Source organism: Cylas formicarius, unplaced genomic scaffold, assembly GCF_029955315.1.
Source record: "Cylas formicarius isolate icCylForm1 unplaced genomic scaffold, icCylForm1.1 PGA_scaffold_5__7_contigs__length_24384050, whole genome shotgun sequence".
In the NCBI taxonomy this organism is placed as follows: Eukaryota; Metazoa; Arthropoda; class Insecta; order Coleoptera; family Brentidae; genus Cylas; species Cylas formicarius.
Genome location: NW_026844341.1, coordinates 20,636,233 through 20,651,807, shown reverse-complemented (window position 1 = coordinate 20,651,807; position 15,575 = coordinate 20,636,233). Strand labels below are relative to the sequence as shown.

General features: G+C 36.8%; 1 protein-coding gene across 1 annotated transcript in view; it reads right to left on the bottom strand.

Annotated features, from left to right (window-relative positions):
• Positions 1-842: 842 nt before the first annotated feature.
• Positions 843-15,575, bottom strand: part of LOC132702381 (uncharacterized) — a 58,872-nt gene continuing 44,139 nt past the window's right edge. Inside the window, exons 7-10 of the mRNA XM_060670967.1 lie at positions 15,222-15,400; positions 13,026-13,314; positions 8,177-8,326; positions 843-1,993 (exon numbers count right to left, since the gene is read on the bottom strand). Coding sequence (XP_060526950.1) covers positions 1,502-1,993; positions 8,177-8,326; positions 13,026-13,314; positions 15,222-15,400 — 1,110 coding nt within the window. The 3' untranslated portion in view covers positions 843-1,501. The remainder of the gene's footprint in view (positions 1,994-8,176; positions 8,327-13,025; positions 13,315-15,221; positions 15,401-15,575) is intronic.

Genomic DNA, 15,575 nt, shown 5'->3' with positions numbered 1-15,575 from the left:
TTGAAAACTGATTAAATCATAGTTGCCTAAGATATTCCTTTTTTGATTGTGTGCTAAGATGCCTGTCAAAGCCTAAAACTATTTTTTTTTGAGTTAGAAGGTGTAAAATAGAATTTGGTATATGATACTTTTTTATAATTTTGGAATATGTAGTTATAGATGATTAAATTAGTAGTAATAATAAAAAACTAAATTAAAATAATACTTGACCGAACTGACGTATATCGAATGCACCGGACACATGTAAGCGAATTACACCCACCAAATTCTTCCAAAACCAATTATGCGAGATGGCTACAAAACTTCAAATATAAATCTTTGGTGCCTAGAGTTCCAGAACTGTAAAATTCAAATATTTCACTTTCTGGCTTAAAAATGTCATTTTAACTGACAGTCTTTTGACGGATGAAATTCACTCCTGCTTTAAATAGAGTTTATTTAAAAAAAAAGTATTTTTTTGTGTTATATATGTTTAAAATGATAATTCATTTATCTGCATAGAAAAAGCATAACTTTCATGTTATAACCAAAATGCGAAGGAAGATATTTGAAATTAAACAAATTGCCCTGAGAATTTGTAAATACCTGTTTTCATATCTAAATCAGTCCGTACTCGAAATAGGAAAAAAATCGATATAGGTTCAAAACAAGGGATAGCTCACCCTGGATGTTTGACAGTTCGCCGAATTAATGAAGACAAAAAGAAGGGAGGAAACGGCGAGGGGGCAATCCCCACCCCAACGCGAACATGTCAGTATTTATCTACTAACACTTATGTCATACGCGCAAGATGTTCAAAATATTTAATAAATAAAACTCGTAAAATATTGTTACGTTTTTCGTTTTATTTTCCCAAACTGTTATATACAAAATAACATATAAAAAGTGACGAAGAAAAAAAATAAAATTACTAATATATATATAGCCTCTATTTTTAATACTATTCGGCCAGTAAAGGTGAGCAAATGAATCCTAACCTAACAGTAAACATAACAATAATATTTAATAAATAAAACAATTTCCCATCGTATATACACATGTTTAAAATGATTTCTTATTATCCTCACGTAGTACTAGTTTACACACTCGAAATAATTAAAATAATACATTTACATTAACGAGAAATAAGTTAATTCCAAGCACCAACATTCGTAAATAACTTTTGAGCAACGGCGATTCCAAAAAGGCGCCCCTGGCCGGCGCGGACGGCTCCCCCGTTTTCCGTTTTCAAATACAATATACAAACCTAGCCTAACTTAGAGTACCAAGTACCATAACTGTCAACCCAGCGTGATGTCGCACCACGCCGTACGCAATAACCTCAAAAAAATCCGCGTTACGCAACGCTTTGGGCATTTATCACGTACGTTCAATAAATAATAAACTATACCGTAAATTTACACTAGTATTTACAAAACAAAATGCCGTGGAAACCTGCGGCGTTATTTACAAATAAATGCCATTTGGACTTCCACGAAATAATCTACGGTCCGAAATTTATTCATTCTCTGCTGGAAATCGATTTTCCGTTGACACTACCGCCGCCGCTGCTCATCGACAGTGACGTGTCCTCCACGACGGTGCCGTCGCCTCGCCTCCTCGAAGAAGGCGCGGCGTGTTTAGCAAACTTGAGCCCGATCCAGTTGGAGAAGAGGCCCATCGGTATGGTGCCGTTCTGTTGATGTGCGAGCTGTTCCTTTTGCACCTGGTACCTGTAGAGCAAGGTTCCCGCCACCAGAGCGGAGACCACGGCGGAGACGGCGACGAAGACGAAGAGGATGCTGAATCCGGGCACCGGCATGCATATCCCGTAGACGACTTCCTCGCGGATACGGCCCTGGAACACGGTGACCGCCTCCGCCCTGTTTTCAGGGCTGAACGCGAGGTCCGCCTCGGAGATCACTTCGTACAGGCCGCTGACGCCGACGTCCGCGCTCCTCGCCTTCCGATCGGAGACGACCATCGAGCGGCGTCGCCTCTTGTTCTTCTCCAGCTGGGGGAGAACACGAAAAGAAAAAAAATCGTCCTAGTTAATTCACATTTAAATTTTCTGACTAATTCTTCACTTTCCTCGTATTTTTGAAACAATCCAAGTGGAAATTTAAAACTTATTTAAAATGGTTTATCTAAGTTAACATTTTATTAGTTTTTTTAAACATGAATTCGGTTAATTGTGGGTAGTAAATTCATAGGGTAATGCAGGACATGAACAGAACCCCTTACAAATAGTCTTTCACGACGACTTTATGTATTATTCACGCAGAAGGTGCAACGGGACGAGGTAAAGTTGATTTAATATTTTATAGTAGCTCACAAAAAAGGCCGTGAGTCCAGAAGCCAGGTCCACGATGCTGTAGATCGAAAGTATTTTTGTATCACCGTAAGTACATTTTTATGTGATTCTCATTAGGCTATGGGAAATACCCCCGGGCTTACTCGCAACTGGCTAGGACAAATTGCATAGTGAATTCAGTCAGCTTACAATCAGTTTTATTCCCATCATCAGGTGTAAACCCTGCCTATTTTGCTAAAAAATGAATTTTGTTGTGGCCGTTGTCATTCATGAAATTTCGATAAATTTGATTGGACAGATGTCAACTTTTAGCAGGTGGCTGTAATGTGGTAAATAGGTGGCGATAATGACAACAAAATATTTCAAAGATGCTCACGGGTTTATAAAAAATATTCTTTTGAATGCGGGTTGCAGCACCTATGTTTTTCTGGAAACAATAATTGATAGTATGCATAGGAATTTAGCACCCGATGTACATCCTGTACCTTTAAAACAAGCACCCATTTCCTAATTCGTATTCGGCTTATATCTATCTAGTATCGACTGTCAAATTACAAAGTGTACCATTTGACCGTCTGCTACATCGAGATCCCCGGCGAGACGAGCTTCACCGAGCCTTTCCGAAACGGGACCGAACGCCGTCAAAAGCTGTTTACCGCACTTGTTGCATAATTACTATTGTTTTCCTTAAACTTGCGGCTTAGATAAGCCCGTTTTCCTTTAGAATTACCCACTAAAATGAATTAGTTAAATTTTAAGATTAAGCCAAAACAGAGTATCAATACAACTCTTGTAAGTATTCTTGCGTTAATATGAAACTTATTGCAGAAAGCGGGTTGGAAGTTTAGATGCGTCATCAAATAAAAATCATGCACAATTTGATATAATTTTTAATGTATGACACAAAATTGTCTTCGCTTTAGTCAAATAAAATGTGTTTCCACTATGCAAGTAAAAATATTCAACATTTTTCGCCCACTCCCTTCTCTAAAATACCCAATTATATAAGGATCTAGCATTTTATAACATCAGTTTGGTTTGTCATGGACATGAGTAGAATTGTGCCGAGTCGCTGTTTCCGTGAATCGAGTCGACTCGAGCCAGATTATATGGTACTCGAATCATGATTCGATTCCCTGATTCGAGTCCAGTACTCGAATTCTATGTTTAGTATCCGAATATGACTCGAGTTCGGGCGGACTAGAGTCTAGTAACTCGAGTCCAACATTCGAGAAATCAATATGTTTAATGAGACGTGAGGTAGATGACAGTAGAGATCTATTAGGTACCTGGAATTGAGCTTGATATTCCTTTGTTTCCAACATCGTCAACTCGTCAACAACAAATTTGTCTCGACGCCAAAACCAGCTTTTTTAAATCTCGGATCATTTTGCTTCAGCAACAGTTTTATTGATCTCATGACGGCCAAATCTTCTATCGAAAACATCCAGTAATTTTATGTTTAACCTGCTGGCGACTTCGGAATTGGAACTGCAACTTCTTAGTGCCGTTTGTACTCCTCGAATAACAGGTATGATGCAGGATAACGTTGGATATTGCTCGCCAGATATAATACCCGTCATTTGTTCCACCGGTTTTAAAACACAAAGGCACTCGTGCACCTCTATCCATTCGTTAGCGTTATCAATAACAGCTTTTTTTATATTAGCCGCATTGTCAGCTGTGACGCAAATGATTTTGTCCAAAATATTCCATTCGGTTTCCAATATACCTTTTATTTCTCGAGCTAAATTTTCTGAGGTATGGGCATCTTTAACTTGCCTGGTGGATAACGTTAAAGTTTTAGACTTGCCATCATAAATGAAATGAATTGTCAGGGTCATGTTGCTTTTGCTGCTATCGGAGGTCCACAAGTCTGGTGTCAAAGCAATGTAATCTGTTACTTTAAGCATCTCTTGCGTAGCCTTTCTTGCCAAAGAATATTGCTCCGGAATTAATTTTTCCCAAAGAATCTTAGGGTTAAGCGCACGAGTATACTGTTGAAAACCTGTACTCTCAACGACTTGAAGCGGCTGAAAATCAACACACACCATTCTTAATAATGCTTTATCCACATTTTTAGAGTTCATCTTCAGAGCTTGCTTAGACGGAAATGTCATTTGAAGTTGCCTTTTACGTGGTGGTGGGGCTGGTGGTGTCTCGCCGTCTGTCAACTGGGATAGATTGGAGTTCTTGTCCTCGTGGACTGGTGTTCCATCGCCAGAACCAGAAGCTACACTTAATAAATCGGAATCACTTTGAGCAGAGGAGATAATTGAAGTATTGTCAATCTCTAAACTATTTACGAGTACGAACGAGTTGACCTAAAATGAGATATACTAAACTCTCTAGTCAGTTGGACTCGCATGAATAGAATCGAGTCCGCGAGTACGAATCGATTCTTTCTGATTCGAGTACCTGCAGCAGGAATCGAATCGAATCTGACTCGAGTCAAACCGTACTCGGCACATCGCTAGATATGAGCCACTGACTGATCTTTTGCGCAGATAATACCCCACGGCTTGAATTTTGACATTTATCGAACCTCGGGGGGTTATATATTCGCGTCGTTTGCAAAAGTGTACCCAAAAACTAAAGGCTGTAAAAAAAGTATAGTATGCAACCCGTTTGGTAAAAGTAAAGTGCGGTAAACGCCATTTGGCACTAACGAAGCGAAGCGGCTCGGATCCGTAACGCTAGATCGGTGAATAAGAATAAGTGAGTAAAAAATGCCGTTTACCACACTTGTTGCATAATATACTAATTTTAGCCATTTTTTTTATTATTTGAAGGCTTATTCTAGTAATGTCAAAGAAGAAAATTATAAGATATGCATTTTAAATGGCTTAAATAATTATTTAAAACCATGGTCTATTGTTTTGTTATAAACAACTAGAACAACTCGATGATGATGCGATCTAAACGCCAATAACTGGATGTGCTAAATGACAGTTGTATTCTATGAACGTTGACATAGTGAAACGGTTAATCTGTCGTGAGCAAAAATCCCCGATCATTTTTTTCCGAACTGTTGCCGCGGCAATAGTTTAAAATCGTAGTTATTTGCAGAGTCAGTATATATGTGCCCAGTGATAGGAGGTCTCTGATTAGGACGTTAAAAGTACACTTGGGCGCTTCACATTCGACATATCCTCAGGATCGTTTCAAATACGCAAGTAAAAAAAACCTAAAAAGTTATTAACAATTGTGCGAAATACATTGATTAGTTTTACTTAAAATTGTCAGACCGGACTTGGGCATAAAACTTGTCCGATACTTTTTTGCATATTAACCGATTCACTCAAGCCAAAGCAGTTCCTTTTGTAACGATTTTCATGGCGCACAACTTTACGTAATTCATTTTCCAAGAAAAAACCACAGCTTCAACTACAAGTAAAAAAATAGTACATTATGCAGCAAGTGTGGCAAACGGCATTTGAGTCACGGGTTTATTTGGCACGAGCGGTCGTAGAAAAACTATAGCTTTCTCTACGACTTTTAGTTTTTGCAAAACAACACAATTACATTCGCTGACTACTAGTATGGTGCGTTTGGTAAAATTCTTAAATCACTCGTTCGCTCCGCTCGTGTTAAATACACCCGTGACTTAAATGTCGTTTACCGCACTTGTTGCATAATATGCTATTTAGCCCTTAATTGTTAATGAACAAATAGTTGCCCAACTTTCAATACGAAAAATTCGTCGAAGTCTGACACTACGCGACGAAATTCATTTCGATTACAGTCTAATTCGACAGTCTTGTCAGCACCGCGATATAAAGGCCCCCACAGACGTCGTTCTTTTTTAGCAATTTTACCCGCGCGGGTCAAACAGCACGGTTAAACACGATCAACGACTTCCCCCCACATATACGCGTTGTTTTGTATGTTTCGTTCAGTTTGTTTGAAATTGCGGGCAAAAATCATTAGTGATGGATTTGACGATGGCGTTGGCAGTAGCGGCCGCAGTTGCTATTAAAATAAAATATTCTAAAAAACAACGTTCCAAATGGGTTAAAATTAAAATCTCTTGTTGCCGAGTTATCTACTTCTAACTTTTTTATCACATCTTCGTAAGCTTTATTTTTGTTATCTCTATCAGAATACTACGTAGAGTTAACCTTCCACAGGCACGGATAGCATCTATACAGTTCTATTGAGTTAATTATAAATTGCTTGTTGTAATTTCTTAAGTGAGTCATTGTAAAAACTACAGCAATATATTTTTATTCAACAATATAATTTTAAAATCACTACTCAAAACTAACACTAATTATTGCTGTGTAAAATAAGTGAGTCGACACTGATAAAAACTGTCCTTCTTAACTGTTTTCCCACCACACACTGACAGACTTGAACGAACGCGTTTAAAACGGACGGTTAAAATCAAGCAGTGGCTGATATATTTGAACGCCGGCAAAAAGGACAGTTTTTGGCCACACACTGATGAACTTATCCGCACCGTTTTAACCGTGCGGGTAAAATTGCTAAAAAAGAACGACGTCTGTGAGGTATTTCATAACATCACGCTTGCGCGAAGCGTCGGCATCGAAAATTTCTCTGGTGTACGGTACGTACGGACACCTCGATTTGTGTCGCGATCCGTCCAAATCCAAAATCGCAGCGGCTTTGCCTCAGTAGGCCTGGCAATGGAACGCGTTGCGAATTGTCAGTCGAAACGTCAATCGGAATTGGCGAGTTTAATAAAACGGCGATGTGCGGTTCAAATTGGAAACTGCTAGTGCGTTTGGTGAGTGAATATAGCTCGACTGACCTGGTGAGTGATCCTCATATTACGGGAAAGGATAATATCTTAGAAAATCGGCAAGATGTGGGAATGGTATATTATGCAACAATTCACTACTAGATCATACGAAATCCGTGTATAATTAGATTATTTTACACAAGGGAGTAGAAAATTCTAAGTATATTATGCTATACTTTTTCTGCGATCGTCACGAAAAAATCACAATTTCACAAATTAAAAATAATAACAGATTATCAGATTACTAAATTTGGTACCATTCAAATAAAATATTTAGTTGCCGTTAAACCTATTCGTTTATCGTTCCGATCATTTCTGATATTACTGTCACTTTCTAGCTGCGTAGGTTAGACAGAGCGAGAGATGTATTATTTTACATTTGATCATTAAAGAAAAGGACTGTCATTGGAAGAAAAATTATCTAAGGATAGAAATTTTAAGAGGTTTAAATTTTTAAGATGGTAAAAGCAAGAAAAAGCAGGTCCTAACCTTCAATTTTGTTTTGTTTGTACTGATGGGACATGGATAATTGGAAATCGTACTGTTGGTGTTGGCAAGATATTAATATAAAAACTGTACAAACCATTAATGTTCAAGAGAACGGTATGTAAAATTTCTGTGGGAAACTTAAATTCTGTCACTTTACTTACCGACTAGTCCGCTAGATTTTAATTGTAGGTTATAGCACGTAGTATTTAAAATGTCTGATTTATTCCATAACATTTATCTGTGTATTAGTTTTCGGGTACAAAACAACACTAATACAATCATTCACTGATATGACCGTCAGAATTGACAAACTTCAAAATTCCAAGCGTGCGGCAACAAAGCCGTCCGGTAAAATCCCGGAAATGTCCGAAGTGGCTCGGAGCAGTGGGAAACAAAACTGAGGTTGTAAAGTGACGCTTTCCGGACGCTAGATCGGTGTGTAATTAGGTATTTTACAGACGGGAGTAGAAAAATAATTTTATGGAGGGTGACACGGCAAATAATGTTACATTTTGTTCCCTATTGTCCAGAAAAAAAGTTAAATACAACAGTGGCGCATATTTCCGAAAATGATGTCGGTATATACGAGGGGCGATCAAAAAATACGCGCTATTGATAAAAAGTCTTACCAGCGGTACGGGTTTGCCGGTCTGGGTCGAGTTCGACGCTGGGGCGTCGAGGGCGGGCGGCACCTCGTCGCCGAGGCTCCTAGGTGCCGGCACCGGCGGTTCTTGGAACGTCCTCGGGCCGTGGGGGAACTTTTCGTATTGGAATATGTCCTTGAAGGGAAAAACGCGTGAGAAAAACGCGACAGGTGGTCCGTGGCGTTTTAAAGTATTTTTTCCGCTTCGGAAATGGTATGAGGACGCGAGGCGGGCGCGGGGAGCGATACAAAGAACGATATAGGCGAACATTTAGACGTAACGGACGGCAAGGCCTCATAAGGATCGTCGCATAGACGTTAATTACTCGTGTTAAACTGTTTTTAAAAACGGTTGATTTGTAATCAAAGGTATTTAAAATGTTAACGGCCGAACGTTCTTGGTACGGAGACAAAAGAATGCCGTTTTTTTTCTTTCTCTCTCTCTATCTCTCTTGCTTCTTCTTCGATGCCGGCCGGCCGTTGCCGTTTTTCGAATTGCGGCGTTAATTGTGGCGTTCCGCGAGGAACGTCGCTAGGGCCGCGTCGAACTTTTGCCGCATATCGATGAAATCGATTCTTATATACGCGCTCCTCACTAAACTCCAGATATTGGTGCGTTCTACAGCGTCGCTATTATTGAAAATTGGCTATAACTGAAAGACTGCGTTTCAGATATCAATTTTTTTTTTACATGACGATATAGTCCGTATAGATAGCTAAAACTATTGTCAGAGTGTTCGTGATGCTCGGTGCAATATTAAAAAATGTAATAGGTAGCCTAAATTTACAATTACCGATTTCAGATCTAGCACAGAAGTAGAAGTCCCCACTTGCATTTAAATTGATGAAAAAAAAAGTATTTTTTAAAAGTTTTTGAATTTTTTTTTTTAGGTAATTTTGGTTTATAGAAAAAAATTATTTTCTCCAAAACTAATAGCCCAATCGGAAAAATTCTTTAAGCAAGAGACGCGAAAGATCCGTTATTATAACTTTTATTTGAACCATTTTTTCAATTATAGTCCAAAAATCTAAAAGATCCTCAAAGTTGTTCTTTGCGCCAATTATTTGTCGTAAATCAATCAAAAATTTGTAGAAAATATGGTTAATTGGTTCAAACGGTATTATAGGCTGCATCAAGAGCTACAATTTTTGTATTACGATTATCTCGAAAACCATTTACTGTACTGGAAAAATTTACGAACTAGCAAACGTGGGAGAGCTATTACTTCCAACTGGAACATTTTTTGGATAAAAATGTTAAAAAATACCCAAAAAAAAACTTGTAGTCCTTATTTATTTTGGGATAATTTGGTTTATCGTAAACTGGGTTGGAGACGCTACAATTTTCCGATTTACTGTTCTTGTCCAAGATATGAAAGCAACTTAATTCATAACTAGCTTGGAATCGAAATTTTTCGGTGTTGATTCGATCTTGTTCCTCTCTGCACTCACGACATAATTTAATTTATAACTTAATGCTTCAATGCTTGCATTTAGTGGGGTCTATACTTCACAATTCAGTTCTCAAAACACGCGTCTACATCAAAAGATGCATGCAATGGAGTTTCCATTGACATAATTCATAGAACTGTAGGTTGATCTGCCGAGTCCAAAGTTTTTGCAATATTGCCACCGCAGCCATAGAGAGATTTTTTTTGCGAATGTTGAGTTATATATTTTTTTATATTATGTGTTATTACCTATTCATCTGTAATAAATCATTAGAAAATAAGTGTTGTTTTTTGGTATTTAAACCTACAGATTTGAGAATAAGACAGTTTTTTGTTGTGCCTTCATATTTTACTCATTAATGTTGATCGATGTTGTAAAAAATAAATTAAACGAACATCTATCATTTTCTTGAAGTGGAATTTCACCATTTATGCCAATTTGTAAAAATTGCTTAACGTTAGAAACGATTTCGTTAAAACGGAAAATTATCTATTGACGACCAGATATTGATATCGATATATTGTTATTAGTTGAAATTAAAATTAATTGATTATCCGAGATAATTCTCCTCTCTCAAACAGATCCAAAATTGGAACACAAGTTCCATGTTTCAGAAAATGCTTCTCCTAAATGAAAAACGAACTATTCATAAATACTAATTGGGATTAAAATTGCCGCGAGGCATTTTGCGAGGGTTTTTTGTAGAGCGAAAAGTTTATTTTTAAACGTTATAACATTAAAATATAAGGACATGTTTATCAATATTTCTAACCGTTTTATTATTATATATTATTATAATTTTTCCGGTCTACTGTATTATTTTCGTCTTTAAAACTATACTATACTATAGGTATTATATAATAAATACTATATTTAATCTCAGAAAATTTGCCAATCCCCAAAGTATCAAGGTTGCATTTTTTTCATCGGATCTTTAGATTCTGCGGTCAAAACTAGAATAACGTTTTATGTTACCTAACCCTAACGTATTATTTGCACCTCTCTTGATTTATCAAAGTCCCCCAAAGTATTTATTGACCGTTAACTGTCATATTTTCAAAATGTTCAATCGAATTGACTGAACCACTTAAGGCAAATAAGCCAATTCCTACAGAAACTTGTTTTGGTGTACTCTGTCTGCATAAAACTATTGCATGAGACCTTTGAACAGAAAATCAGAAAAATATTTAACTTTTTGAAAAGCGATAGGTATAGGAAGGTATTATACAAAAATTACCAGAAATTGATGGCGAAACGGAAAATCTAACAATATCTATTATACTCTTATACTATTATTATTACTTAGTGCATTTGATAACCTACTTCAGATCTAGAATCGAAATTGACAGCTGTCAAACTTTGATATTATTCAGACCCTTTTTTAGGACGACTAAGATAGCGTCTCAACCGTCTTTCGTTATCTCGCAAACCGCCTTAAATTTCATTTTTCTTATGGCCGCCATATTGGATTTTCCGAATTTTGGAAAGAGCGTAAAATTTCCAATTCAGTGATGCACAGGTGCACTTCATCAGTTTACAATAAAAGTTATTTACCTCGGAGTTAAATATAAATAAATAAATATATATAAATAAATAAATGAAACAACAGTTGCATTATTTCAAAAATATTCTTCAACAAATCACCGGTAATTTTTTTAAATGACGTATGCTCACCTAATTGCATAAAAAACGTGTAAAAGATGGCACCAAGAGCTAACTAAAGTTAAAGGACTAACACCATTCGATGGATAATTAGTGGCAAATATATGGTATATCAGATTAGAATTAATGTTTGGACACCCTCTATAATATGGAAAGCTTTTTATAATAAAAGACCTTATATTAAAAAAGAAGAAGGGTGAGAAAAATGCAGTTCATTTTTCAAATCCGCTTTACAGGAACGCTAGTTACTTTCGAAAAATCCATTCTTTTCAAAAGTATACGCGCTTGAGATCTGGGTAACGGTGGGTCCTAGAGGACCGCCATTGGCACAGAAATAATCAGCCTCGAAAAAAAAAAATTTTTTTTGTATGTTCGTTCTCCGTTCCCGGTTCCAGGGTTTTTTATGTAAAAATGGCCATGGTCAAGCTTTGGCGTCCATCCGTTTTTTTTTTTCGATTTTCGACTGTTTTTTGGACATCCCTATAAAACACGATAAGTGTCCGAAATTTGAAGCTATCGACTTCAGATTTGGCTAGCAAATAGCGTTTGGTCCCTTAACTGGTTGGGGATTCGGGAAGTATTTAAAAAACAATAAAAAATCGCGTTTCCAAGGGACTAACAAAAAAAATCATTTCTCGAAAACCGTTTAAGCAACCGTTCATTTATTCATGATATTTTTTTAAGAATGTACAGAGTGGGCCGCATATTCAAAAAAACTGAAAAATGGGTCTCCCTAATAGTGAAAAGTGGCTATAACTAAAAGACCGTTTTTTTTTTTTTTGTTATTTTGGCTTCCAAAGAGACATGCTTTTCTGAATAACCATTCATCCGATCGGCAAAATTCCATAACCGGCAGACGCGGAAGATCCAATGCTATAATATTTTTAAGGCATTTTTTCGATTATATACAGGGTTTTCCAATTATACACAAAAATTTAAAAGATCCGAAAAATTGTTCTTTTCCAGAGTAAATTATTATTTATATTAAATATTTCGTCTATCACACACGCTGCTCGAGGTATTTGAAAAAATAAATATGAAAATCACTGTTCCTTGGGTTTAGTCAAGACGCAATGACGTTGATTCTTACGGCGCACTGCATAGTTTCAGAAAAAAAATATTTTCTCGAAAACCATTTACAATTTTAGAAGAATTCTTGCACCAGCAAACGTAGGACATCCAGAGCTATAACCCTCATTTCCGCATTTTTTTCATTATATACAGGATGTGTCGATTATAGGTAAAAATATCTAAAAGAAACTGAAAATTACCGTTTTCGAGGATAAAATATTAGGCGTAAAGGAAAAACTATTAAACATGGGATAATTTCGTTTAAACAAGGTGGTAAACTGTATCGAGAGAGTTTCAGGTTTCGTCTATCATACAGGGTGCGTGAGATACTTGGAATAATATCATTGGAATTCGTTCGTTCGTTATTTTATTTCCGAACACGCCCGAACATACAATATACAATTTTGTGTATTTATCAAAGTTTGTCGTGACTTTGAAATTCGGTTAAACGTATGCCGTGTGTATGAACAAAAAAATTACATCGATTTTGCGAAAGTTCCATAGTGGTCCGCAGGAGTACGAAAGAAAAACAATGCGTCCCTCTAGGACAAGAGACCGCGAAGAGGCCTCTGTTTGAAATACAAAGCTAATTTTTTTCTTTTTTTTTTTTCACTTTTTCGCGAAATACCCCTTACATTCCAAGCACTTACCTTGTGAGGCACGGCGGTGATCTGCTCATCTTCGTCGAAATGCTCGACCACCTGCTTGACGTCGCCACCGCCATCCTTGTGATCGTTCTTCCTGTTTTCCTTCGAGTCTCCCGTCTTCGTCCACGGTTTCTTCTTCTGTTTGTCGGGGTTCATGTTGGCGTTTAGCGACATCTTGATAGCGGGCAAGGCCTCGCCCGACGATATGGCCGCCTGATTCTCGCTGAGGATGTCGTCGTAGAGCGTGTCCTGGGCGTCATCGTCGAGCGCTTGGTCCACCGGGTCCGGCATCCTAGAAAGGGGAAAAAGTGTTACGCGTAGGGCGAGGCAAGGGGTCGCACGACCCGCCATTAATATATTTCGTCAAAATGTCCGCCTCGGTCACGTGGGAATCGCGTCTACCGTTAGCGGATATATCGGGTTTCACGCGAACCCAACCGAGGTGGGTGTGTTCACGATTTTGCACGCGGAACGTAATTTGGCGCGTCGCCGGGTTTAAGGTTCTCCAGGAGATATATATATATATATATATATATATATATATATATATATATATATATATATATATATATATATATATATATATATATATATATAGAAATAAAAAATATAGAAAACTATAAGTAACCTAACAATCTTAACCGCGACTCAGGTCTCTACCTGCCATTAATTTGGGAATCAGTCATCCGAGGCGGTGTTTCTACCCCTCATTAACGCCCCCCTCAAATAATGTATAAGCAGGTACAGAGTAAAATACGAGCCAGTTTCACTCAAACTCTGAAGAAGCCAACAGGATGATTAGCGAAACGTCAGCAATTTCGACTAATCAAAAACCGACGCAGGAGGAATCCAGAAGTTTTGTAAAAAGCTTAATGCTTCTTCGTTGTGTTTATGAGCCATTTATTTAGAAAATAGAAGATGCGGTATCTAAAATTATTTGTGTGATAAATATTGGGATCAGAAATTAGAGTATCTGAGTTTGGATGAGCAAGTAATGGCAAATCTGTAGTTTTTGTAGGAACCGATTTAAAAAAATATATTTCAAAATAAACAGAATCAACTTTAACAAGTCTGATTCCCTCAGGATTTTAATATTTTCTTTGAAAGGCTATAGCAAATTTAAAGCTTCGGGACTAAATCTGTTTTTATTTAAAGCTTCGATTTTGCGTAAATTTGCGATTTTTGGATCAGACGAAAGTAACAAATTATGAAATACATCAAAATTTTTTGCAAGCCTGCTGCATTTTCTCGCATTCCTGTATCTTCGGTACTCTTTATTGCTGGCCTCTTCGTAAAGTTGTCTGATATTAAATATTAATATTAAATCCTCTAGCTAAAACTTGTAAAATAACATAAAAACTGAAAATGAGTTTTTCATCTAATTTGGTAATTTCGACAGATATCACACAATACAGAAGAGAGATTTAATTTCAGGCATTGTAATTCCTCCTTCAAACAGTAATCTTCTGAAAATTGTGTGACATTTTGTCACTAAAAATAAACAGCCGATTGAAGATCAGTATATTGCGTGGCACCCATAGGATTACCCCCTCCCTTGCTCCCTATGCTTTATAAAACAAAGGCGTACATGTTTATTTATGCATTATCTAATTTTTTTTATATCTATTGTATTTTCAAAATTTGCTCGAGGAACAAGGCCTCATTATATTTTTGTTGAACATATCATTTTTATATATTTTGGCAATATGGAGAAATCTGTAAATCGAAAACTCGCCATGAAACTGAGAGGAGACGAATAAAAAAACCTATAATGTTACTATTACATAGGTACCTTAAGATATTTTTATAAAATGGAGAGGCAGAGATGGGTAGAATTTTATTTTTTTGGAAGGTTTATGAGACAATGAGCATTCATTTTACTTTAGGTAATAGGAGAAGAACACAGATTCAATTAAATAAGTCACGTGGAATCCAAAAAACAAAAATAATATGTCCTTATTGATATAAGTAACCCGAACTTGCCTCTATTAAGTTCATCCATTGAAAAACTAAAAATAATAAAAAAATTACGAAAATCGGATAAGAAATAAAAAATCAAACATCAATAAAAACATCAAACTTTGCGAAAATGTCAGTGTGTGTTCTTTTGAAATAGTAAAAAAATTAATTGAATTAAAAAAAATATATATTTGGTTTCGAACGAGGATTCGTCGGATAAAACGTAATTTTTAATTTTACCTGTCTTTGATTTCAGTAGAGTCGATTTTCTCGTCCTTGCGATCGAGCGTGTTGACGTAGTGATCCGCTATGGCGCCCAGACCGTCGTTTTTGTCCGGGTGCAGTTGGCAATGGTCGAGGCAACCGTGCCTGCAGATCTCCACTTTGCATTTGATGTGCACGCTCAGGGCGTCGGGGAACTGAATGCGATTTATTTTTTTTTGTTAAAATTATTATTAAAAAAAAAACAGCACGCAAAAACATGTCTATACTGTATTTGAAGGCAGTATTTAAGAAGTTGTTCAAAAGTCGATCAGTAATTTTTATATAGGTTGTTTGTAATAATTATAATTATTATTTAATATCCACTATTCA